At 39.5% G+C, this 25,948-nt stretch overlaps 2 protein-coding genes across 2 annotated transcripts in view; both read left to right on the top strand.

Annotated features, from left to right (window-relative positions):
- The first annotated feature begins 1,035 nt into the window (after positions 1-1,035).
- Positions 1,036-4,880, top strand: btg3 (B-cell translocation gene 3). The gene is made up of 5 exons (XM_058627593.1): positions 1,036-1,142; positions 2,356-2,563; positions 3,482-3,619; positions 4,023-4,212; positions 4,354-4,880. Exons 2-5 carry the CDS (start codon positions 2,391-2,393, stop codon positions 4,510-4,512), a joined length of 660 nt encoding a protein of 219 aa, XP_058483576.1. The 5' UTR covers positions 1,036-1,142; positions 2,356-2,390; the 3' UTR covers positions 4,513-4,880.
- Positions 4,881-6,101: 1,221 nt separating this feature from the next.
- cxadr (CXADR Ig-like cell adhesion molecule) overlaps positions 6,102-25,948 on the top strand; it is a 38,650-nt gene continuing 18,803 nt past the window's right edge. Inside the window, exon 1 of the mRNA XM_058627864.1 lies at positions 6,102-6,293. Coding sequence (XP_058483847.1) covers positions 6,242-6,293 — 52 coding nt within the window. The 5' untranslated portion in view covers positions 6,102-6,241. The remainder of the gene's footprint in view (positions 6,294-25,948) is intronic.

The following is a 25,948-nucleotide window of genomic DNA, read 5'->3' as shown; positions in this document are numbered from 1 at the left end:
TTTGTACTTTTCTCTCTCAGCTGATGCTGAATGTTTGCTCATCGTGTGAATTGTTGGGTTTCTTTTCTCTCTATAATATTGTAAAGGTTTCTGCCTAACTATGTACAGTGCCCTGAGGTAATGTATATTGTGATTTAGCACTATTAAATGAAATGAAATTGAAACTGAATAGAAGGGCCATACGGTGGTGTAGTGGTTAGCACTCTCGCCTTGCAGCGAGAAGACCCGGGTTCGAGCCCCGGTTGGAACAAGGGCCTTTCTGCATGGAGTTTTGCGTGTGTGCGTGGGTTCTCTCCGGGTTCTCTCCGGGTTCTCCGGCTTCCTCCCACAGTCCAAAAACATGCAATGTGGTGATTAGGTAAATTGGACACTCTAAATTGACCATAGGAGTGAGTGTGAGAGTGAATGATTGTTCGTCTCTATCTGTGTGTGGCCCTGCGATGGACTGGCGAACTGTCCAGGGTTTCCCCAGCCTATTACCCGATGTAGCTGAGATTGGCACAGCACCCCCGTGACCCTCTGGTGGAGGATAAAGCGGTAGATGATGACTGACTGAAACTGAATTGAATCAAAGCCATTGTAAAAGATCAATATTAAAGTAACGTCACTGCAAAGGTGGAAAGTAATTACTTGCGTTACTGTGATTGAGTAGGTTTTTTTGTCTTTTGTGTTTTGTGTTTACATATTTTGTCAGCACTTTAATTTGTAAAGTTTTGCCTTTAATTAAAAACAACTAATGTGAGATGTGTATACCCTATCCCCTTTTTGCATGACACAAGAAAGAACCCCAACCCTGTTAAAAAAGTAACAAAGTAACTTTTACTCTGAGTAAATTTTAAACAAGCTACTTTTTGTACTTTGAGTACATTTCTAGACCAGTACTTTTCACTTGTACTTAAGTAGAATACCTCTGTTTCACTGTCCTTAATCAAATGTCAACACATCTCCAACCACTCAAATAGTCTTGATGTTTGTTTTCTTTTCAGTTGTCAAGCATGTTGTCAAGCAGCGGGCAGGAAATGTGTAACAAGGGGCGGGGCTAATACAGGAAGCTAGCGTCTTCCTGTGTTGACCATCGTGTCTTAGCCGTTCTTCATTCTTCTTCTTCTGTGGACACACGTTGGAGCTGAACACACAGAAAAGTAAGTGGAGACTTTAGGGTTTAATTTTTTATATTAGTGTGGTTGTTGTCTCAGGATATCACAACAGTATTGAACTTTGAAACGGCCTTGTCATTTTTTTTTAGGGTAATTGTTATTTTAGCAGTTAGCAACACGAGGTTGTAAAAGTGTCAATGTCGTTAGCTATGAAGCTAATACTAACTTCATGTTCTCCTTACATACTTTATGAAAGAGGAGGGTAATTAAGTGTCGAATTGTGATCCGCATTATAATAATAAAATGAATTAAGTTGTTTTTTTGTACGATTTTATTAAACACAGTGTTTGCATTGTTACCTGGTTTAGCTAGCTGATGTGGTGCGTCGCAGCCCGCCTTTATGAAACGTGTACCGTTAAGTGAATAAAGGACGCTAAATCAAACAGATCTGTCCGAAAAAAATCGACCTTTCTCATCCTACGTTTTAAACAGTGGGTTTGGGGCGTTTATACGTTTAAGACGTGAGACTTAAAGTGCGGGACGAGCTCAACAAAAGAACATTAGTGGCTTTTTGGCACTGTCTAAAAGACAGGAGGAGCTGGAGATGTTGAGATTTTCGTCGGGAGTGACCAGGGTGGACAGGATTAGAAATGAGTATATTCAAGGGGCAGCTCAAGTTGAACAGTTTGGAAAGAAAGCCAGAGAGCCAAGGTTGAGACGATTTGGTCGCGTGCAGAGGAGAGATAGTGATTATATTGGACAAATGATATTGAAGATCGACAGAACGAAAAGAAGAAGTTTCATGGTTGGTGTTACAGAAGAGAACACATGGGATAGAAAAATATGTAGGCAACCCATAAAGGGAAAAGCTGTAAGAAGGTAAAAAGACAAACAATTAAAATACTGTCACTTGGAGGTCCCTGTTTGCCTGGATTAAAAAAAAATGCGGATTGTGCCACAAATAATGGTATCTTGAATAATTCATACAGTGAATCATTATTATACAGAAAAGATCAACAACATTATTAAATAACAATACAAAGCTGTGGAGTTTGGTTGTTGGTCGTGATGCTGGCATCCATCCTGCTGGAATAATTGACCTTTTAAGTACAGTGTAACATTGCCATACATTGCTCTGATGTCATGTTCATGATGCACCTTTCTTAACCGATGCTAAGAAGGACATTTTCAACTGTGCCAAATGAAGGAGAACGTGCTGCTGTTTACACCGTGGCTAAGATGCAATTCTTTTTTACAGGAACTGCTCAAACGTAATGAAACATATTGGGAGACATGAGGCGAGAAATTGCAGCTGTGGTGTTCTATGTGAAGAGCCTTGTGAAAAAGGCAGAGAAGCTCGATTCGCACAAGGTTGAGCTGTTTGTCGAGAGGTTGGCTGCTGCACTACAAGAGAAGTTCAAAGGACACTGGTATCCTGAAACCCCGAGCAAAGGACAGGGATTCAGGTCAGTATTGTTACACGTTGGGATGATGATTCTGATAGACATGTTTCCATGTTGGTCAAACTCAAATTGTACATAATCTAATATCTAAAAGTTGGACCTGCACTCCCAGATAATGTAGTTGGGAGTCAATTCACTACTGCATGTATACATTCAATCTGACTAATGGCGCTTTTCACTAATACAGTTCTAGTACTACTCAGCTCTACTTGCGTTCGTATCAGGCACGTCTTTTTCCATTACTTCATATTACCACATCAAATGCACAAAACTGCAGTGTCGTTGCTTTTTACGCCAGTGACAAGCAGTCTGTTGACTTTATATTTTAGTGTTGGATCAGCTCGCTTGGAACCTTGCCAGAGCAGGTACTAAAGAGTACCAGGTCGTATCCCTAATGGAAAAGCGAAAAAATTGAGTTGAGCCGAGTAGTGCGAGAACTGTATAATAGAAGAGCGCCATTGTGCATGTTCCACAGTTTCCGTCCCTGGGATCTGTTGAAGCCAGTGCACAGAAGAAGCCAACATGACAAAACTCAGTCCAGTGCATTTTTGAACTGACCAGAGTGAATTTTTGCTTTGCAGTTTAAAGAATTAAAATATTTTGTGGTTAATGGATGGTAGAAAGACATGGACTGGCACTCAACATGGTAACAAGTTGTTGCCATGGAGTCCGAAACACTTCATTCAAACAAATGTCAGTCCAGTGTTCCAATCACGCATATATTAGCTCACTTTCTATTCAGTAGTTGAAGTAGGTAGATTACATGATTTCCCGTAGCTGCTAAAACAGTATAATATACAGTTGTTAGCAGAGCTGACGTCTTTCACCTCTCCAGCTGGCGAGGAACAAATGTACAGCTTTTCTTGGTCTCGAAAAGTTTAAGTGTTGATTTTGTGGTTTTGTGTTCTTTGCTTTGCACAGGTGCATCCGAGTGAACAGGTTCGATAGGGAGGATCCAGTTCTCCGCCGGGCCTGTCAGGAGAGTGGACTCGTGTACAGTGACCTGGGACTGCCCCATGAACTCACGCTGTGGGTGGATCCTGGGGAGGTCTGTTGCAGGTGAGACAGTGAATTAGCTTGTGTGTGTGTGGGTGTGTGTATAATTGAGCTTGGTTTGGCTGATATGGCCCAAAAATCTTGCTGGTCTCTCTGAATAAATGCTGTTGTTCACCACTGTGAACTTCTGAAGCTAAATAAAACTAGATCTATTAATTTTTATTAATTAAGATTTATTAATCTTATTTAGCACTCATTAGATGTGTAGTTATCTTTAAATATGTACCAGATAACTTTTTGAATTAAAATAAGCACTTTGAATTTACTTTTTATCATTCTGTTGACCAATCTACTGATCAATTTATGGAGAAATAATAATAATAGATTAATTGTACAGCTTAAAGATTTTTTACTTAATGCTGTATATTTCCATTAAGGTACATTGATAATTGTCTTTCTATTTTAGGTATGGAGAAGGAAGTATGATCTTCTCGGTGGCAACTTTCTCCAGTGATGAGGAGCAGGACAAATATGTGGCAAAGAAGGTGATCAGTGCTTTGACGCGGGTGACCTCAGACTACCACTCCGATTCTTCCTCTGATGAAGACAGGGCTCGCACTCCCCCTTTTACCATCGACACCAGCCACTGTTACCAGGTATTGCATTATATGATTTAATAATTCCTATGATGCAGTAATATTCATTTTTTTTTTAGATCTTTATTCCGTGTGACATTTGACTTGCTGACACATAAAATGTATTGATTTACATGGTCTGATATGTCGTCTCTTTCAAAGGCATTAAACCCAGACGCTCCCATGTGGCATCCAACTAAAATAGTTCCTGTGAGAAGTCCAGTCCTTCCTCATGACTTCAGGCCTCGCAGCAGAGCCCCCCACCCTCTAAGACGTAAACTGTGGGTCCCTCATGACAACAGAGCAGGACCTGGATACTGACACTCAAGGTTACAGTTAGGAATCTTAGTACATGCGTTGTTCACACTGGACATAAAAGCTAAAAATAACTTTGACCGACCAAGGTTTTTTTTAAAACATTGATTCTTTTTATAGATTGAATATTGATTGACCCCTTTTGCACTTTAGATTGTCTGTTGTAATTCAAATAAATTTCTTGTATTAAATTGGATATTGACATTGGAATACTACACTTGATGTTTTGAAGTACTGTATTTTTACAATAGGAGCTATAATGTATGCCACCTACTGTGGACCTTTGTACTGTTTTATTTATTCATGGTGTAGAATTCTCTGATGTATAGGCTTAAAATTATGAATTTTTATTAAACACATTTTCCACGTATAAAGATTTCATCTTTGTTGTGTTTGTGTGTGTGTCTTTTCTGAGGAGAGGAATTCACATGTGTTGTGTGTCAAGGATTTCTTAAAGGTTTGATGAAGTAACGATGTCAGAGTTTTGTGGGGGTCATGCACATCAGTTTTGCACTGATCTGAAACCTTCCTGACAGTACTGTGTGATGAAGTGCCTAAAGCTTTTGTTTGGTTGTAACTTAATATACACAGATTATGACAGCATTAAAACCAGCTGTTCAAATGCATGTGTACACATGCAGCAATATGAAGGTGTAGCAAAGAAGTACTGAGAAAATCCAGTATTGTATTTAGTAACATTCAGTATCATTCATAGACAGGGTCTCATGTGTTTCATGTTATATACAAGGACATTTTAAGTAGAATTAAGCAGGTTGTTAATGCAAAATATAAAATTATTAAAATATTCTATGGAACATTACATTGTATAAGAGTATAAACGTGCATCAACTGAAATAAATAAATGCAAGTTATTTACATCAGCCAACTTTTTTAGTGCCATGGCTAATTAGTGTAGGTTTGCCATATTTTTGAGACATTCATTCATTTTCTACCACTTTATCCTCCACATGAGGGTTGTGGGATGTCTGGTGCTGGTCCCAGCTGACAACTAACAACCATTCACACCTATGGTAGAGTGTCCGATTTGCCTAATCCACAAATCTGCATGTTTCTGGACTGGGAGGAGACCAGAGCACCCAGAGAAATCCCATGCACAGGGAGAACATGCAGGCTTGTGTCTTCTTGCTGAAAAGGCAGATCAATACAAATTTTGCCCAAAAAAGTAGTAAAAGTGCATATGTCAAAACGATTGGAAGTTTGAAATACATAGAGACAAATGGGGTGTCCAGTTAACCTCAAATTCATCATATAAACAATTTTACGTTTCTGTCTTAATGCAATCTTTGAGGAGACCTGCGCTAGATTAAACCTTTCACAAATACAATACTAGAAATGCAGAATAAGAGTGAAAGTTCAGATTCAAAGAAACAAATTGAAATGATAAAATAAAGCAATAATCTTTTAAAAACAAATACTTTTTTCCTCTTCACAAATGGACAGTGCCAAAATGACCATTTATAAATCATGGTACACTTCGGTGTTTATGCCGACAGAGGGCGTCGTGAGCTACTAATTGAGCAAAGGGGTTGTCACGTGACAGCCTGGGGCGCGCTCTGCTGTGCACCTGCAGAGAAGAGGAGGAGGAGGGAGGAGGAGCAGGAGTTTGGATACCTCCTCTGTCGAGCTGAGCTGAGCTGCTGATTTTTCCCTCGGTTCTCCCACAAGTTGTCGGACCAAGTTTGAGACGAGAAGTGTTGGAATATCTGAAGCAGTGATGGAGCTGTCGTTTGTCCGATTCTGTTGTGTCCTGTTGAGTTTTCTCGCAGGTAAGTTTACTCACACTCAGCGGCAGCCGAGCGATTTTCAATGTGAATGTTTTTTTTTTTCCTTCTTCTTCACTAAAAGCGGTCACCAGCACCGAGTGGTCAGACGTGAGCGCCGGCGAAACTTGGCTTTTTCTTCAAATAAAACAACACTAATAACTTAATGTTCACGTACATTACGTTAATGTGGTAATAATAAAACTAAACGGTGGTTAAAACAAACCACGTACATTCAGTTTGACGAAATTAGCCAACATGGTGAAACTGACCCAAGGTCAGTTTGTGGAGCTAGCACACCAGAACTAACGAAAGGCAAAACCCCAGTACGAATTTACACGTTGTAAAAATCGACGTATGTGTCAAATATAAATTTATTTTTAACATTGTAAAACTATGTGGTGTGTGTGTAGTATCAGAAAGACGAGCGAAAAAGACAGAAAAGGGAGGGTTACTAGTAGATAATCACAGTGGTTTCACACAGTTAAAGACTATATCACGGCAGTGGTTTGGTTAGCATTTGAAATACATCAGGTGTTGAACTTTATGCTCTTTAATTTCAATTAAAAATGTGTTGTATTAGAAAAAAGAGATTTTATTTATTTTTGGGGGGGTGTTTCAGTGTAATGTAACTTGGTTTATCATCTGGTAATTAGGTGTGGGACGGTATGTACTCTGTTGTAATTTTACAACACATGTTGCTGACATTACATACAATTATGCTCAATTTCATTCGTGAACAATTTAAAGTAGGCATTACACAGAATCCTTAATGAGAGTTTTATAAAGTCCTGGTAAGACTGGAAAGTTCAAGACGCCCCCATGTGGCATTTAAAAAAAATATATCACTAGGACTGTATGTTGGCAAGTAAAGCCTGCCCCACACTAGAGGATAATCAGTCAGAGTCTTCAGGATTTGAAATGAAAGACTGAACAGTGATTGGGCCGTGAGTAGAACCTCGCAATAACCAATGAGAGCGGGTTGAACGGGAAACAGATGTTGCATACTTTTGTTTTCTCAGCCATGACTTCATTAACAGTTTTCTCAGCCTAAAACATTGCACTCACAACAGTCTATAGGCGATACCGACCGTCTGCCTCCACGTCTGTTTATATTCTGAAGTCTTGTTAAATAGTGCAAGTTTCTGTGAGATCCCGGATCCCTGGAATCTCCTCCATGGAACCTCTTGAATAGATGCCAAGTGTATGGTCCTGTCTCTTGACTGGATCGTCAAGTGTGTGCTTTCTCAGGATTAAAACATTGAAAATCGGTCACAAAGTTAGTTGCGTCTGTGGTGTCCCACGTTTTTAAAAATTAAGTCAGATTTGAAAATCCTCGCGTGTGGGGCAGACTTAAGACAGCAAATTCAAGTCACGCACATGAAATATTAACAGATTTCCACATTCACGAGTATCCCAAAAATTTGAATTCACCACAATCGACGTATTGTGTGCGCGCGTTTTATTGAGACACATTGTATATTGTCTCGTCTCCACTGGTGACCACTAGAATTGCTTGATAGTGTTGACAGGACTTCAAAGGACAGACTGCCAGCAGTGCTGCTGACCTCCGCCCTGCTCCCCCGTTCTTCAACCCCAGCTTCTCGCATCCAAATTAAACACACCTGTATATACTGATCTCTTTACGTTGGTGTCATTTTCTTATTCTCATGTTTCAACATTAAACATGTTTCAAATTGAGACAATTATTGGTGCAAGTTTCAGTAAAATTTAACTAGATCTGCAACTAACGATTATTTTCATAATCGATTTATTGGTTGTCTGTCGATTAATCGTTTGGTCCATAAAATATCAGAAAACCTTAAAAAATGTTGATCAGTGTTTGTCAAACCTGGATATGGATAAATATATATATATATCTATATATATATATATAGATATATATAGATATCTCAAATGTCTTGTTTTGTCCACAAACCAAAATCATTGACTTTTAATGATTTATTTGTTATCCAGGGCAAAGAAATTAAGAAAATATTCACATTTAAGAAGCTTACACAATCGGAAATCTTGTTTTAATTATGAAAAAAGCTTCAAACCGATTAATCGATTATCAAAATAGTATGAGAACTGTTCTCCAAATGCACACAGATCAACCTAATCACTTCCACTCACCAGCCACAACAATAAAAGTTTGTCTGACTAAAGTTTTCTGAATAGCCATAGTATTAAAACACATTTCCTGTTATGTAATGAAGTGGCAGAACAGTGTATTTTCTCTCTGTGTTGCTTCCTCATCAGAAGCGGCATTGAATAAATGGAGCAATTTGTAATGATAGGCCAGGTTAAAAATCCAAGTTATTATTTTCAAACAATTCTACTGTGGTTTGTTTTGATGTTGCAAAATACAAGCAGCAGCATTATCAATCAAATTAACTGTAATATTGTAGTGTATATGTGTGTGTATATGTATATGTATATGTGTGTATATATATATATATATATATATATATATATATATATATATTATATATATATATCTCTAATCATAAGTTAGCTTTAACTCAGTCACTTTAATTGTAGCAAGTGTGTAATTATAATTGAAAATGGGTGTGGCTGTTCCTTTCCCTGGAATTTAGACTGAAACTAACAGCTCACTCCTCCCACTGTGAACAATGGTGTGTGAAACTTTTGCTGGAGGATTGTCTCAGTGGCTTCACTCGGTGACATTCTTTTGTTGTTATTATTAAAATGTTTTCTGAGATTTTCATGGGAAGCCACAGAACCAGAGTCAGGCCAATAAGATTCCAGTCTGTTGATTTTCCAGAAACCGTATGTCATGAAAAAGTGCTTTGTTCAGGGTCTTCCTCTTTCCGTGTAAAGGCTGGGACACAGTGTAATATTGGGTTTAAATAGTGAGTTGTTAGCCCTCTTTTGTCTCATGAGTCACATTGTTGTGTACACTAGTTTGGGCTCATTACCATCCTAATGGCATCGCAGCCTCGTCATTTGGACGCTGTTCCACTTCAGCAGACAAGAACAGTATCTGCCAGGCTTGAAGCATTCTTTTAACCTGGCTTTGAAATGCACTGTGATATGCTAACCCCTTTTTAAATGGAAAGTAGTGCCTTTCCGCTTCATTTTCTTTGCTCTATTTTTGTCCAAAAGGCACTGCATTACATGTAAAATATTGACAAATGAAATAAAAATTGTAATTGAGGGATGTGAAATCCTTGGAATTACAACCAGCACTAAGGAGTAAGGATGTAGAAAAAATGCAGATAATACATTTTAGCCTTTATATTAAAAAAGTAATTAAATGTGGTCATTATTGTTTTTGTAATAAGCAGTCATCAATAGGTATTGTCATTGTGAAATCACTCCCTGATGAAACTGAAATTATACTCGGTATAAAATCCAGTGCGAGCCGTTGACATTTAATATGATGCATATTCTTCACTAAAGGCAGGCCACATGTAACAAGGCAACATGTAACAAGGACATCACCGTCATGTGACAAGGACGTGAGTGAGGGAATGCAAATGTCTGTCTCACAGAATTGTTCTGGAAATGGCTGGTTTTTGCAAGATTGTTAATGCATCAACATATCTTATATATATATTGGTAGATACTCAAGGATGTGATTTAAAAAAAAAAAAAAAAGAAGTCGCAAAGTCGAGCTGTTCTTAGAAAGCACCTGAGATATTAAAGGCACACAATGTTGGGTTTCAACATTCAAATAACGTTGATGCCACCATCAACTTATGACAGGGTGAATGGCACCTCTGTCAGAGCAGGTCTGCATCACCTGCATTAGCGCTATGTAACTTGGTCGTACTTGGTGTTATTTTAACATTAGATAATCAAATATTTAGTTTGCGGCATTGTTCTTAAAGTCTAAATATTTACCTTCTTATCTGTCATCATCAATTTTACAACATAAGACATTGCGTATTTCTTCATGTCTTCCCTTTTATTCAGCTGCTGGTTTCCATTCAGCAGTCTGTGCTTTATGCACATTGTAGTACTTGTGTGGGACCGTCAGTGTCGGCTCCAGTACTGGGGGACCTGTCCTGCCTGGTGCTCTGCCCAACTCGTTGACCTCTGGCTGGTCTGGGTCAAGAGTGAAGCCACTAACCTCAAATAAACAGAAACCTGGTGAGCGTTATGAGCAGGCGCAGTACGCAGTCACCTGATAAGCCTACAGCCAAAGGTCCTGGCTAGGAACTGGTTGCTTGGTTACCTTTTGAAAACAGACACGCACATCCAGGGAGTGTACTCTCTCTGTGTGTGTTTGTGTGTGCGTGTATCTGTCTGTGTTGCTCTAGAAAGCTCCCCCTCCCCCTTGCTTTCACCTATGTAATGGGTGGTGTATTACTGCACAGTAGCTGTTTGAGATGTATTGAATATCTTGAACAGAGGTTTTACGAGTAAATGTTACAGCGGGAGCAACTATTACTTACTTTTACAGCCGTGTGTCTGTTGTAAAGTAATTGATGCCATGGAGAAACGGCTATAACCACATGTAGGTTGTTGGTGTGATGAATAGAAGAACCTGAGTCTTTGTCATTGGTCCCACAGAGACAGTAATGAATGCCCATAGTGAAGTTGGATCATAATAATAATATGTCATGATGACCCAACAGTACAAAGTCACTACTCCCCTCCTGTTGTCTACAACATGTTGCAGCTGCAGCTTCACCTTTAACCGGGCAGTCACGCATTCTCCCTGAAGCCACTTGTCCTTGGCTTGGAAATGAAGGAGGAACATGTAGAATCAGACTATGTTCTATGGTCACTGCTTTCACAGACTTATGATGGGGACAACTGTGCATAAATATTCACAGCCCTGCGTGGCAACCCATACACCTTTTTTGTAGGAATTTGAAACGCAGATCCTGTCTTTACCTGGCTACTTTACCATAGCTGTCTCTCTCTACCTTGTCCATTTCATGTCTGTGTTATTGAATGAGCAAACGCTGCCTGCTAAAGAATCTGTGGCGATGATTAATTGTGGTGCTTGTTTCTGAAGTGCTTGTAATGGCTGCGCAGCCTCTCTGTATTCAGAGCTCGTTTCACAGGTAGAGAGTAAAACTGCCTCCTGGTCCGTTGCCAGGTAGTCTTGTAGGAAGAACTGCCTGAAACCCTTTTGTCATCAAGTCAATATTATATTGATAGATATCTGAACTTTGCATGGCTTCTAACTTATTTAATACACACTATTGACATATACTCACACAGCACCAGGATAACCTGCTAATCGTCTGCTACATAGCCCTACAGACTTGGCTCTGGAGTAGCTTTGTGCTGTTAAGTTTTAGAAAAAAAAAATGTTTTATTGCATATGATTTGCATTCGACTCAGGTGACCATAAAGTATTAGTCAGTTTGTGTGTTGGATGGTTGGTCTGACAAAATAAGCAAACACATAAATTAAATCTGCATTTGTCCTAATTTGGACAGGAGGATTCATGTTTAGAAACAATGAGGTAGGGTGTTTTTGTCTTTCTGAAAGTGGTAGCAATATGCACCTGACATGGACCATCTGGCTTGTAGCCTACAGTGTGCCAGACTGATTGAAGCATCTTACAACACATAATTAATGTCGGCCTATAATTTTATTCCTGCCTTTATAGAGATGTGACAATATTTGTGATTTCAACATCTGTAAAGTAATCCACACTGTACTTCAGAGGCAATAGACATACTTAAGGAATGTAAAGAAACAAAATGTACATGTCCTTTGGAAACACAAAGTACATAATAGACCTCTTGACTGCTGAAATGCTGTTAATGAAAGTTGAACTGTGAAAGTACTGAAGGAGAGATGGTCCCTCTGTCATCTTTGTAACCTGTCATTTAAAACAAGGTCACTGCTGTACTGATTTTCCCCCACTCTCTTGAGTCCAATCGGTCATCATCATCGTGTCACACTGGTCGGGCAATAAACACCCCCGAAGCACATTTATCATTTAGCTGTTTGACGCCCAGCTCTGCAAGGTTCTCACCACGCTCTGCTCCTAATGAGGAATAATGGGCTCTATGAGAAATATGCTCTTCATTGTGATGATGTTGATAAGGTTTTTCACATATCTTAAATGAGCATCACCAAAATTCCATTTTTCCATAGAAAAGAAGATGCAGCACGCTCGATAGTAAAGGAATTTCGAAGGGTTTTGTTACAAACCATAGCAGGAATATAAGTCTTAGCTTTTGTAAACAGGGCTTTAATGAGGACTGAAAGCAGTCATAAAAAATGAGTTTTTATCATTTTCAAATGGTGGGCATGAGATTCTAATTCTTTGTTAAGTATTAAAGTCACCAATTGCTAAGACAAAAGTGTGTCATAATATCATTTACATTTACAGCAATCATCTACTTCTGGAACTTGGGATTTTTCCACTTTTTATGTATTCTGGTTATTTTGCGTGGTATTATCGCAGCATCAGAGCTAGCCCTGTCACTGTGATGATACACATTGTGGCAGGCAGGTCTTCAGGGGGCTGCACCTGCATGTGCTTGTTTGCGGCTGTTGCTGCTTACCTGCCAGCTAGGTGTCAGCTCAGCTTAGATACATGCTCTAACTGCTGTCAGATTACCCATTGTGCAGTGACACAGAATAAGAATGAAAAATAATCACTATATCATGTAAAACAGACCTGTTGGTTAATTCTGACTAAAAAATCTTTTGTTGCCAGCTCTCACTTCTAGTGGAAGCATCATTTTGGTGATAACCACTGTATATTGTGTTGTGCATGCTGTTGTTATCAGCTTATGTCCAGGCTATTGTCTTATACACAGCCGAGGTTGTGGAAAGATGATTATATTTTGTCCTCTAGCAGTAAGCCCCCCCCCCCCCCCCCCAACTCGCTCCACTAAGAATGTTAGAGTTAATTGTGTGTCTAATCTTGAAAAATATTATGGCTCAGAAAATAAGCGACATATGCGGAAGGTGTGTGTGTGTGTGTGTGTGTGTGTGTGTGTGTGTATGTGTGTGGTGGGGTGGTGGGGTGGTTGATGGTGGTGAGGTGGTAAAGCAGCTGTTTAATGTGCCATTTTTAGCAGCTCACTCTCATTGAAAACCATTACACATTTTCATCTGTGCATTTGGCAGGAAAGGCAAATAAGTGTTGTCTGCTGAAAGCGCTTCTCTTGATTCAGTCCCACTCAATTTCGCTACCTGTGGTGCTCATATTTAATTAGTTCTCTGTCTGTCTCTTAACTATTTATTATATCAGACTACTTAATTATGCTAATAACTCCTGTCCATAGAGTAAAGGAGATTTGTCATGCCCTCTGCCATGCTCAAACTTCTAGGTTGAACAGTTTATTGTTGTATTATAGAATTAAGAATTATATTAAAGCGATTGTGTGGTGAAAATCATGACTGGCTAAATCTTGTTAAGAGTATTAAGAATACTTGCACAGAATTAGACCCAGAAAATCTAATTTCTTAAAACATTTGCTGCCTCATAATGAAGCTGAAGCTAAACGGAGGCCAATTCCCCTTGCAGTTTTCATTCTATAAACAGATCAAAAAAAAATATAACATGTAGACTTGTCAGCCCTTACAAATCTGCTGTATATTTTTTAATGTCTCTGCATTATTTATGCACCAGTAAGTGAACCTCAGACTTTGTCTGATGTAGATAAATGTGTGCTTGAGGATTATAGTTTGATTTATATACAGTAAGATGATGTTATGTCTGCAAGTGTGTGGGCAGATATGATGCACTGCACATGCAGACTGTAGTATGATCAAACATGAATACAAGTAAACACTTGGTTTCATGAAAAAGGCTTTACACATGAGATTAGATGAAACTCATCCCTGCGGCGGAATCGGGTCTTTGCAGTTGGAGTTTTTCTGGCTTTTCAGAAGGCTTAGGTGCTGTCTGGGTTCTGGAGGGTTGTTTGTTTCTTTATGTTTTTGTTTTTATTTTTTAGGGGTGTGGGCCTTAAACGACATATGTTTTGATTTCAAATCAGAGAAGTCTGCTGTTTAATGTCGTACATTTCTTGTTTTTATAAAAACTCTCAAACCGATTTTAAAAAAACAACCCAAAAACACTTGGTGGTGGCACTCTCATTGTTAAATATAAAGTGTCACTAAATATAGATTCCAACACTGAACACATCAGCAAAGCCGTTGCACTCGATATGTCGCTTTTAACAAATGTAATATGTCAGTAAAAAATATTGCTGACCTCAAAATAGTCAAGCCAATTTTATTTATACAGCCCAACATCACAAATACAGTTTGCCTTGAAGGGTTTTAGTCTGTACAGCAACTGATAGAACTTTAGGAAGATTGAGTATCACAGACATGAGTGAGTATCGGTTGTCCCTAAGAGGGCAGCTGGTTTGTCTCGAAAAGAGGATATGTTTGCCTAATTTTAAGATTCATGGTTTCAAATTGAGATAAATAGGCTATATACAGACAGCTTTTTACATTTTTACTTTTTGCTCTTAGCTAAACAAGCACAATTTGAGTAAAACAAGAAGTGATGCACAAGTACTCTTTCTTTACACTGAGTTGACACCTTCAGTGAGACGTTACCTTAACTTGACCCGGCCTTTCCACCGTCTATGTGTTGCATCCAGGCACACCCTTGGCCAAACAGGTTGCAGTGACTACAAACAAGCTAACACACCCATAAAATGACTGCAATTGAGAAGTCAGGATAGGTTTTCCCTCCATTTTAATTTGCCTAAAAGACTTTGTAAAATTATAGAAGAGAAAACCATGTCTTCACAAACAGAGAATATTAAAGTTTACAGTATCATTCTTTGTATCTTAAATATCTTGGAACAAAAGTAATGAGAATATTTACCTGGACTGTCTCCTTTTTGACAAAATAAAGAACTTAGAGTGAGAACCTTTGCTAAGGCCACTCAGTTTCCCACAGTGTCAATATACTCCCTATCTCATAAAGTTACCAATTGCCAAGTCTATTTTATTTTTTTTTAATTTTTTTTTCTTGTATGTTAAGTCAAGGTGGGAGAAGTTTAAGAGTGGAGTGCTAATTAATGACGAACATTAAGGAGAGACACACTGCAATGGCCAAAAACATTTAAATTAGGAGAACTATTAGAGGAACTAGGGCAATTCGAAAACACAGATGACAATAAAAACAAACAGAAGTGATGTTTTGGAAACAAGAACACTGCTCTGTAAGAGGCCAAAACAAATAGAGTAACAGCAGACACAGAAATGATAACAAAACCAAAAACACACATATGCAACAGCAGAAACAATGCGTGTCTGGTGCTGGATCTCTCGGTATGATGACCACCATCCGCAACAGCTGGGCATAGAAAAGGCTCATCGCCTGAATCACGGCAAGGTCAGCAGCAAGCCACAACACACATTTAATTACTGTAGTGCATCTCGCCACCATGTGAGGAAATCAGCAGTTGGCCCAGTCGCCCTCCAGAGAGATGAGATTGAACTGAAAATAGCTCTGTGACGGGCTGGTTTATGATGGTCAGAGCGCACATTATTGCACATCCTTAATCACTAGTGCTGCTGTTTTAATAAGCAGCACACTGGGGCCACCAAGCTGCAGTTGATGCTCGTAGGTTCCGAAAGAACCAGCTGTTAAGTGTCTTAATGCAGCACATGTAAAATTCATGGGCGCACACACACAGCTGCGTGGCTGGCTGACTGGCTTCTTCTCCGAGTGGCTGATAATTGAAAGGAGAGTGAACCCCCACCCCATCTCAGTCATACCAGCACTCACAACACCCAACAGCACTCACAAGGAGAAGGAACATCAGCTCCACATTTAATCCCCTTGGGACAGGATATGTATCTAATGTGAGTAAGGACATGATTTATCAGCGACAGTTGGTGCTGTAACACAACTCAGGAGCTTGAGTTGTAGATTAATGACCCGTGGACACATAAAAAGAGGCTGAGGCTGCCTGCAATGTCACCTGGCATTTTATCAACTAAAATGTCTCTTACCTCCAACTCGTATTAATTGGCCATAAACATTTCCTGGGTAGCAGTGTAACATCCTGAGGGCTTTAAAGTGAAAGTGAAAAAGAGATTTAGACATCAGTGATTATCTTTTGCTGTGTGAGGAGTATTTACTGGATAACCTCCACCTGCTCCTAATTCCTAATTCTTACTGGTCAAAAAAACCCTATTTTAAACCCAGTTTTGAACGGGTTCTGACCAATGGAAATGTGTTTAATAGACATTCACTCCCAATTCAAATTACGCTGCATTGCATGCATGTTTTTATCAGCTTTGGCTCCAATTGGCATTGGTGTCTATTACTATGTAAATAGCCATGAATGTTTGTCAAAATCCCTGATGTTTACAACTAAGGACAACTCTCAATAGTTTTTATTACATCATTGATTGAAAGAGGGACTAAAGAGAAGCTAAAAATAGAAAACCACTGTTGCGTTGTCACTGAGCTCCATAGCATTGTTTCTGGCAGGATGTCACAATTCACAAATGGGTGGAAAAACACCGCAAGGCAGACCAACCCCTGACAATGGGAACAGTTCTAATCACCTGGGATCAAAAAACCTAGGCATACCTGCTACTTTAAGTGTGAAAGAGGCTTCAGTGAAGTCATTTAGACGGACCATAAACATAATCACTGCACATTTACTCTAAGGCGATCTTATCACCACATACAGTGAATAGTCATCAGCATGTGGTGCCCCAGTCACTTTCACTAAGATTATGCATTGTCAGCCTGATCCAGGATGACCTATAAGCAGTTTTTGGCTGCCTGTCTAGACGACGTAGGGGTCAGACCTTTTTAGATGTCATTAGAATCATCAGGGAGTTGGCTTGGCCTGGCTTGGCTTGTGTGGCAGGTTTCCTGCAAAAGCACTTTGCTACATCCACTCACTCAACAACCAGGTGACCTTGAATCCTTGAATCTTCTTTTTGTATCAAGTTGTTCGTTAGTGATTGTGTCTTTTCTTGTTGTTTACTTTTAGCCACATACTATTTGGAACATTAATTTATAGATACTATTTATGGGGTTGTATGTAAATTTGCCATTCAGTGAATTTGCATCTAGGATTATAGTTTTATTTGGTAATGGCTGAGTAGTATTCAGATTAACGATGAGGGATTCACAAGTAAATTATGCATCATATAATCCACTGCAGTTCTCTCATTGATACCAGCCATTTCTGTTCACTGGAGACTCTTTTCCACTAGTTCAGAGCTGTACTAAATTACTGCCAGTAGAATCAGAGCATTCTTCTACTGATGCTTCACATTAAAGGTGTTCAGCTTGTTGTAAAGCAAGTAGTGAAAGAGTCAGGAGCAGCCAATGGTGAAGTTTTAGATGAAAAGATGTCAGAGTCAAGGTGCAACCTCTACTTTCTCAGACCACAGCTTCTCATGGCATTAAGGGAAAAACAATGCCAGTTATTTACTGACCGTTAACACCTGTTTACTGAGGTTACGCCCACAGAAGTATGTTTTTGAGGTAGTGAGGTATGTGAGCTACAAACATTGGCAAACACTATGTGATGGAATTTTCTTTTGCCTGAATGATAACAGGTGAAACTATGACTCATGGTAAAATTTGGAGCTCAAATCCATGTTGCAGTCACCTCTGGCTGATGGGGGGGGGGGGGGGGGAGACCCACATGACAAATCAGGGAAAGCTGTCACAATGTATAGGACCAATGTAGGTGAATTAATTAGTGTATCTAAAAATATTTCTTACTCTCTGGCCAAAAATAAATCGGTGGCAACTAAAATGGAGCCAGCGCTGTTCAAACCAATCATAGTAGATTTGAAGCCACATGTAAATGTAGCAAGTATAATGGATTTTTAAAATAAAAACCATTAGTGTGAATGATTGCTGTTGAAACCACAGCAACCTCACGTATCACCAAGTCGAGCTTTACAACTTTAACTATATAAACAGTTGCATCATCAGTGTATCTTATTTTTCCCCACCACTACTCATTCCAGTTTAACCTCTGATGACGGGAAGCTCATGTGTATTTGTTTAGTGAAGCTGTCATCATTAGAAAGCTAAATGCAAGATGAAACGTGTTGCAAGTGTAACTCTTTCTAACTAAGTGGTTTGAGCTCATCCCTAGTAACGGCTTTAGCCTGTGCTTCAAATAAGTACAGCTGCTGCTGTTTGATTCTGAAGCAATTTCACGCTTTGGAGTCCAATTGAATGTGGGGATAACATATATGTCAGTGGGCACTGTGTGAACTGCTTTCATAAGGAATTTGCAGCAATCAGGTCTGGAACATTATTTGTATTTGGGTGGTGGAGATAGATCTAATTAGCCTACATTGATGGCACAACTCTGAGTGTGAGTTTCGCCTCTGTAATGGTGCAGTTCTCTCAACTTGGAGAAAAAACCCCACCATACAGTATCATGACCAAACCGGTGCAGTGTAGTTATTTTTAACATCCTCAAACATGTCCTGTCACTTAACAGTCCATGTAGACAAGAGTGTTTGTTTTGAGCACTCTCTCCTCATGGTGAGGCTGTGAATGTGAGCCAGAGGCATGAATAAAGCTAGTGGTCTCAGTTAAGCGATAACAACAACTGACAGTCTCCTTGCCTGCAGCTTCCTACAGGGCTCAGCACTCAGGTGCTCTTACAACACCTGTCTCCTGGAACATCTGAGTGAGGAAGAAACTCCAGCCTTGCAACATCAGACTTGTTTCACTGCCTGCACAGAGAAGAAAGTGAGGACAGGCAAAGGATTATCCATCTTGTTATCTTTCAACAGCAGCCTTATCTTGATGTCCTGTTGTAGTGACTCCCCCACACAGAGGACAGTCAAGGGACTGTCTGGGTTGTTACACTTTCACAAAGACTGCATTCTGGCTGGTCCTTTGACAGGATGAGAGGGGCTTGAGTAAAGGCATGTCATAAATGCATTTGAAAAGGAATTGACATATTGGTAGTTACTCTAAAGTACTTTGTCAGTACACTGTTCCTGCCTCAGGCAGCTGACAACCACAGTGTTTTTGATGAAATGGACTGTGTTGGGTCTGCAGCATACAGCATATACTGGGCATGAAAACACATAGTAGTGTGTACTATCTAGAAATGTCCACAGGACCACCCTCATGCAATGTTCTTTGGGCAGGGGAGCTAATTTTAGACTAGAATCTAGTGAAAACGGCACAATCAGGGCAAACTAGTAGACCTCCTCGCAGCCAGTCCAGCCAACAGAAATACAGGCCTCTGTACTACATGGGAAATAGGCTACTGTGTAAATCCAACATAGGCAGAGGTAATGCCTTAATCTGCAGGCGCTAGCCCTCTGCAGCCTACACAAATGTAACCAAGGTAACTAAAGGTAACTAAATCCCCTTTTTTGGCACTTATGACATGAAAGCATGGACGGATTTAAGGGAAATACACTGTTAGTTGCAATTAAATTTCTCTGTTTCAAGTTCTTTGTCGTTAAATTATATCAAATCATGATCAGGCTTTCAGTTTGAAAATGCACTCTCTGGAAGACAAGAGGAGGAGCTGGGGAATTCATTGGGAGGCATCTGTGTTTGAATTCCTGATACTTTATAAATGTCTGTGAAGTGTTTGCACTCTTGACTCACACCTCAATCCTTTTAGTGGTTTGGCCATGAGCCATATGATTCTTTACTCCTCCATAGGTGTTTAGTTGATAAAGATTTTGTGTGTATGTGTTCAGATTTAATTCAGCTCTTTTTAAAGTTAAGTATGAACAAATCCCCAGGTTACTGAGCACAGCAGGCTGCAGTTGTTGGTGTCGATGATTTGTTTCAGATGGTATGCAGAAGCAGTTTATTATTGCTGAGAGAAGCAAATCTGACTAAACTCACTTCATTTATTCTCACGCCCTAAGTCATTTAAGTGAATTTCCTTAAACGTAGAGTGAAACTAAGTAGAAGGGATTTCTGAGCTTTGGAAAAGTTAGAAATGGGAAATGATGTCAATCAATCTTAAGGCTTGTTTGTAACTTCAGAAAGGATTTCTAATCCCTGTTGTGAAACCTGTGTTTCAACGGCTTGTATGTTTACCTCTCTCTGTAAGTGAGACAGTCTTTTTTGCTTCTGTATTCTCACACTTATCATTTCTGTATCACAAATGTGCATGTGAGGATCTATGTTCTCTCAAACCCCCCAGTGAAAAGCACTCTGTGAGAGTCCATCAGTCTGAATGAAGTAGCTGCACTTTTCTGCACTTGTGTTTCTGTGTTTGATCAGTGACGCTTTCTCCTGATCATAGTTGGCACTGTGCCCTGGGGCCCGGACAAAAGCTGGACTGGGGCGCCGGCAGGGGCCTGGTCTGTATCAGACACTTTATTTGTTTTGGGGGGGGGGGGGGGGGGGGGGTAGGATAGGCTGCAGCATGGCTGTCTCCCCCTCTGTGTGTAAAAACCCCTGTGTCAGGACAGAGACGCCCGGTGAATACACCCCACTGAGACATCTGGCTTTAATTTGTGTGGTTCATAGTAACCTACTGGAGGCTTCAAACACAAATACCTGCGTTTTAATAAGCAGTACCATACCTAATTCCTTATGTCTTATGAACTTAGAAGAATATTTTTTAATATTTTTGCAAGCTCTCAATGTGGGTTATATTTGATGGATAAAATAATCAATGTGGAAAATGCCATATTACTATATGTAGCTTCTTGGATTTTTTTTCCCTCAAACACCCAGGCCAGAGATGTGTTTTAGCACATCAATGTGTGATAGCAGTGTATCGCCAATCCTCAACACATTATGTAAATGAAAAATAATGTGGGCAATGGTGACTGAAGAATTCTTTCAGGTCAGCTCAAGTGAGAGCAGTTTAACGCTACAGTCTCTTTTCCTAATTATTAAAATTTTAAATACACAGTTTAGAAGAAACAATTCGGATGCACTGAGAATCGTTTGGTGATTTAATGATAGCCAACATGACGTTATGATGAGCACCATTCAGTCGATGATCTAAAATGGTTCAGTTGCTGCGGAGTTTGAGAAACGGACTGAAGTGAAAGATGTACAAGCGTAACCACCGTGACATTGGCAGTGCTCTCCACAGTGCTTTCTTCTGTTGTGTGTTGGACATGGTTGTTTACGGTGCGTTTGTCAAACACAACTTTCTTGGAGTTAAAAAAAAAATAACAAAAAGAAAAACTTCTTTACTGGAAAAGGGAAAGGATTCAGTCACTTCTTTTAGCAGGTTCACTTCTGGTTAAAAAGAAACCTCCATGTACCTGCACATTGTTGTGTACCACACCTATTCCTTCTCCACCACTGTCTTGCTCCTGTAAACGAGGATTATGTGACAACAAAGACACACTAAATACGTGTGTGTGTGTGTAGCAAAGCAAACTGCTTTCACGTGTCGGAGAATTTCTTGCAGGGATTACGGGAAATTTTGTTTCCCCTTCAAAGAGGACATGATTTTGATCTACAGACAGCCAGTGTGCCTCTTGACATGTCTCAATTTCAGCACCTTACTGCTCCTTTACAGTGTTTCTGTTTTCATTTCCTCTCCACATGACTATATTGGCACATGTGAATTTGTTTTCCCATGAGGTTTTTTTTTTTTTTATCAGCTTCTTATCTGTTTGCCTTTCTGGGGGGCTGGCATTCAGCCTATCAGCTTTATGGCACCACCAGTCTCCATATTGTTGTCTCCAGCTTCAACAAATCCTCAAGGACACCAGCCTTTTATATGGTGTGTGTGTGTCCCCACAGGTCACAAAGACACTGGACATTCTTATCTGACTCTTCATTGCAATGCTGTAGATAAATGTGCCTTCTCTCACAGGGACAGAGGGAGGAAGGGATGTAGTCGGGTCAGCCAGGACTATTTTTAGCACGTATCTGGCTATATGGTGGCACAGAGGTTAGACAGGCAGCTGGTTAAATCCACACTAGTGCCTTTTAGAATATTAATGTGTAATGCAAATAAGAAGTAAAATCCCAAGGCCGTGATTTGTGAGTCTTGTGATGAGGACTCAACCTTTTTGATTAACAGACCATTAAGGAACACCCCAGTGTGGATTTGTCCTTGCTATATTTTTCTCTTCCCTCTGTCCTTCCAAATTCTCAGGGGCATGATTTTTAACTACTTTATATTCTAATTTAAGTTCTTTAGAAAATATTATGATGAAATTTGTGCTACAACAGTTATAAGTTAACCAATAAATTCAATGCCATCTATTTCGATAATTGATGGATGTCAGTCAGTCAGTCATCATCTACCGCTTTATCTTCCGCCAGAGGGTCACGGGGGGTGCTGTGCCAATCTCAGCTACATCGGGCGATAGGCGGGGTACACCCTGGACAGTTCGCCAGTCCATCACACACACAGATAGAGACAAACAACCATTCACTCTCACACTCACTCCTATGGTCAATTTAGAGTGTTCAATTTACCTATCCCCACATTGCATGTTTTTGGACTGTGGGAGGAAGCCGGAGAACCCGGAGAGAACCCACACACACACGGGGAGAACATGCAAACTCCATGCAGAAAGGCCCTTGTTCCAACCGGGGCTCGAACCCGGGTCTTCTCGCTGCAAGGCGAGATTGCGAACCACTACACCACCGTGTGACCCTAATTGATGGATGTGTTTTATTAAATGGAATAATGGAATACTTTTTGATTTATGAACAGCACAAGATATCAGAGGACGTCTCTATTTGGGATTTCACAATTTTCTAATATTTATGGACCAAAATAACTGATCAATTGGAAAGATATTTTATGATCTTTATAAATAATAATTTGTATGTAAATAATAATAATAAGAATTTCAGCCCTAATTAAAATCTTCCTGTTTGTTGATTTATTAAATAGTATAGCAGTAGCAGGGAGGTAATAATGTTTTTTTTTCTATAGAAAGAAAGCAGGATCACTGGTAAGGCCAGACTTCAATAATTATGTAATTACATCCCAGTTATTGTCACTAACTGTTGATGTTCATGGATCCATGCAGCAAATTAGTTTCTGCAGACATTCACAGCTCTGGCATTAACTACTTCGCCCAAGGCTCGTCTAGGCGGTCAAATGTTCAGGCAGCTGAGTAAAGTGCCCGTCATTCGTCACCTCTCCATCATTTAATGTTCAATTATGTCAAAACAGCCTTTAGGTCATCCACACTGGGAATTGATGGCAGCTCTGTATGGCAAGTGGAGCTTTCATGCTGTGTTACAGCATAATCCGTATAGTTCACCGGTCCCCAGCTTTCTCCAAGACTAAATAAACCAAGGCAGGCTCAGTCTCCGGGTGCCCACATTGCTTCAAATTGAATAGTTTCAGCAGGGGCAATGGGGCGAACATTCGGTCTCCTTTTTTTCGTAGCATCCAAGTTAAGACGTTATCCTCTGCTGTGCCTGAAATAATTGATGTTCTTCAGCATGGTCACAGGAGTTTTGCATGCCTGTTTATGATGGGTAGAGCGCCTGTGCTTTTTCATTTGCTCATTCCAAAACCCCCAGACTGCAGTTTTACTATAATGAATTGCTAATGTTTGCCCACCATTGTCACCCATCCAGGATAATGTGCCACAGTCTTTAGAAGTGGAAGCTCATTTTTGTTTTTCTCTTTTTGAGTTGCTTTCTTTTTCCTCTCTTTTGTTCTAATTGTGTATTTGTTTTTCAAGGAGCTGAAGCATTAAACCTGAAAATATTTCCACTCGCTGTTAATGAGAAAAAAATCTTGATCCAAACTTCCATATGTATTTGCACATCAATTTTCCCCACCACACACAGTAACTCATTATCTATTTTTCTGAAATACACACAATGCTGTAACTGACTATTGAATTAGTCGGCAACTCATTCTGACCCAATGATTTTTGTTGACAATGTCGGCTAATTGTTGCACTCCACAAATTCCAGTATATTCCAGATGAATTCCAGTATAGCGTCTTCCACCGAGACAAGCTTTTTCTGGTCAATGTTTTTGTCTTGCGAGCCTGAAATAGCTGCTGGCTTTATCTCCCCTGTGGTAAGACTTGGCTTTTCAGACTTTACTCCCAAGGATGCTCTTTAGGGTCAAAGAGTAGAGAAAGAAGCTTATCATCCACTATGACCACTGCCAATGCTGTCAGGGTCTTTAGCCTGGTTAGTGGAAGGGTCATGATGAGCTTGTCAGCCTGTTTCCAGGTTTCAGGGTTTATTATGGCCTGCTGAGGCTACTTGTCATACCACAGCTTAAACATGTCCGTCTCAAAGACCTGGTAAAGACAAATCACTTCTGATAAAATGTATCCAGGCTCAGGCGTCCATGTACATGCTGTTAAGAGCCTTACATTTTCTTGGCTACTGAATAGTGTGACAATGGATCAATTGATGGTTATTGCAGATATATAGGTATTAGTGAACATGTTGGCTGATGGGTATCTCTTCATTTCAGCACAGAAATGTGCCACCATTACACTAACCAGAAAGAACCGACACGTTGAACTTTAAGTCCTTTTGTGTCAATCCCCTTCAGTGCGAGGAAATCCATCCTAGAGGCAGACAGATTAATCAGTTGGGCAGATTGATTGTTTGCCGTTATTTAATACTCTACATTGCCCAATTATTTTTTAATTAGTAGGCTGATTATTATATATGCATATTTACACATTTTTGTTTACATACGTTGCTAAGTTACTAAGCCTTTATTTTTAATTAACCTAAAAGGTTATTTGACAAGGTTTAACTTTAGATATGATGAGCTTTCATGTATTTGATATTTTATTTACATTATTTTCATTTAATATTTAAATATATGTATATGTGTATATATATATGTGTGTGTGTGTGTATGTGTGTGTATGTATGTATATATATATATATATGTGTGTGTGTGTGTGTGTGTGTGTATACATACATACATATATATATATATATATATATATATATATATATATATATATACACGCACAAAAGTGCCTGTAGTGCAGACACAAAATGTCAATTAGAGAGACATAACTGTTAACAAAAATATCAGCCCAATTCATCAGCATCGGTCAACCTCTAATCCATACTATTTGTTAAAAACATTGAACATGAATACCGTTATTATTCATACTGTATCAATCAGGCTGTAATTTGGAAGAAGATAACAACTACAAATAGTTGGGTTTTTTTTATTTTTGCGTAAGATGAGTAAGAGTTTGTCTTTTTAAACTCTTTATTTTCAGTCTAACAGTATTTTTGATGACAGCAGGTGATATTAGCTGAAGCATGACATACTTAAACACTGTGATAAGTTCCACTATGTGGACAACAGCCTCAGATCACAGGACGGTTGTGACTCCAGGCTTCTCTGTCTGACACCAGATGGCTGGCTGGCTCTGGCTAACTCACAGGATATTTAATGGCTTCATCTGAGAATAGAGTGGAAAACAACACTGCACACTGAGCTGGTCTTTTGGTTTGTGCCAGAGGCATCACCTCTGGTTAGGAGAGGTGAAGCAACAAGAGATGATTCACTCTGTGGACTCCTACATTGAATTGTCTGGTTGTGACAAACCATAGCTCTGTGAGACAACCTTTATTTTTAGGATATGAATAATGATTTCTTTCAGCCTCGCAGGTAGCTTCATGTTATTAATATTCCACTGCCTTGCACATAATATATATAGAAAATCATTTCATGACATGTTTTTATTTTCATTGCAACCACATTGTGCCTGTGTTTACTGTGAACATTTTAAAGAAAACCACATGGATCATTACAAAGATGCCTCCCCACGACACA

The sequence above is a fragment of the Solea solea genome, chromosome 4, assembly GCF_958295425.1.
Source record: "Solea solea chromosome 4, fSolSol10.1, whole genome shotgun sequence".
NCBI classification, from domain to species: Eukaryota; Metazoa; Chordata; class Actinopteri; order Pleuronectiformes; family Soleidae; genus Solea; species Solea solea.
The sequence above is the reverse complement of the archived record's forward strand: the minus strand, read 5'-3'. Positions and strand labels throughout refer to the sequence as shown.

What these genes read in the sequence shown, in the direction of transcription:
- btg3 (XM_058627593.1), top strand. Translation starts at nt 2,391, where the DNA reads ATGAGGCGAGAAATTGCAGCTGTGGTGTTCTATGTGAAGAGCCTTGTG. An exon ending in AGCAAAGGACAGGGATTCAG is followed by an intron (nt 2,564 to 3,481) that starts GTCAGTATTGTT and finishes TGCTTTGCACAG; the next exon opens with GTGCATCCGAGTGAACAGGT. An exon ending in CCTGGGGAGGTCTGTTGCAG is followed by an intron (nt 3,620 to 4,022) that starts GTGAGACAGTGA and finishes TTTCTATTTTAG; the next exon opens with GTATGGAGAAGGAAGTATGA.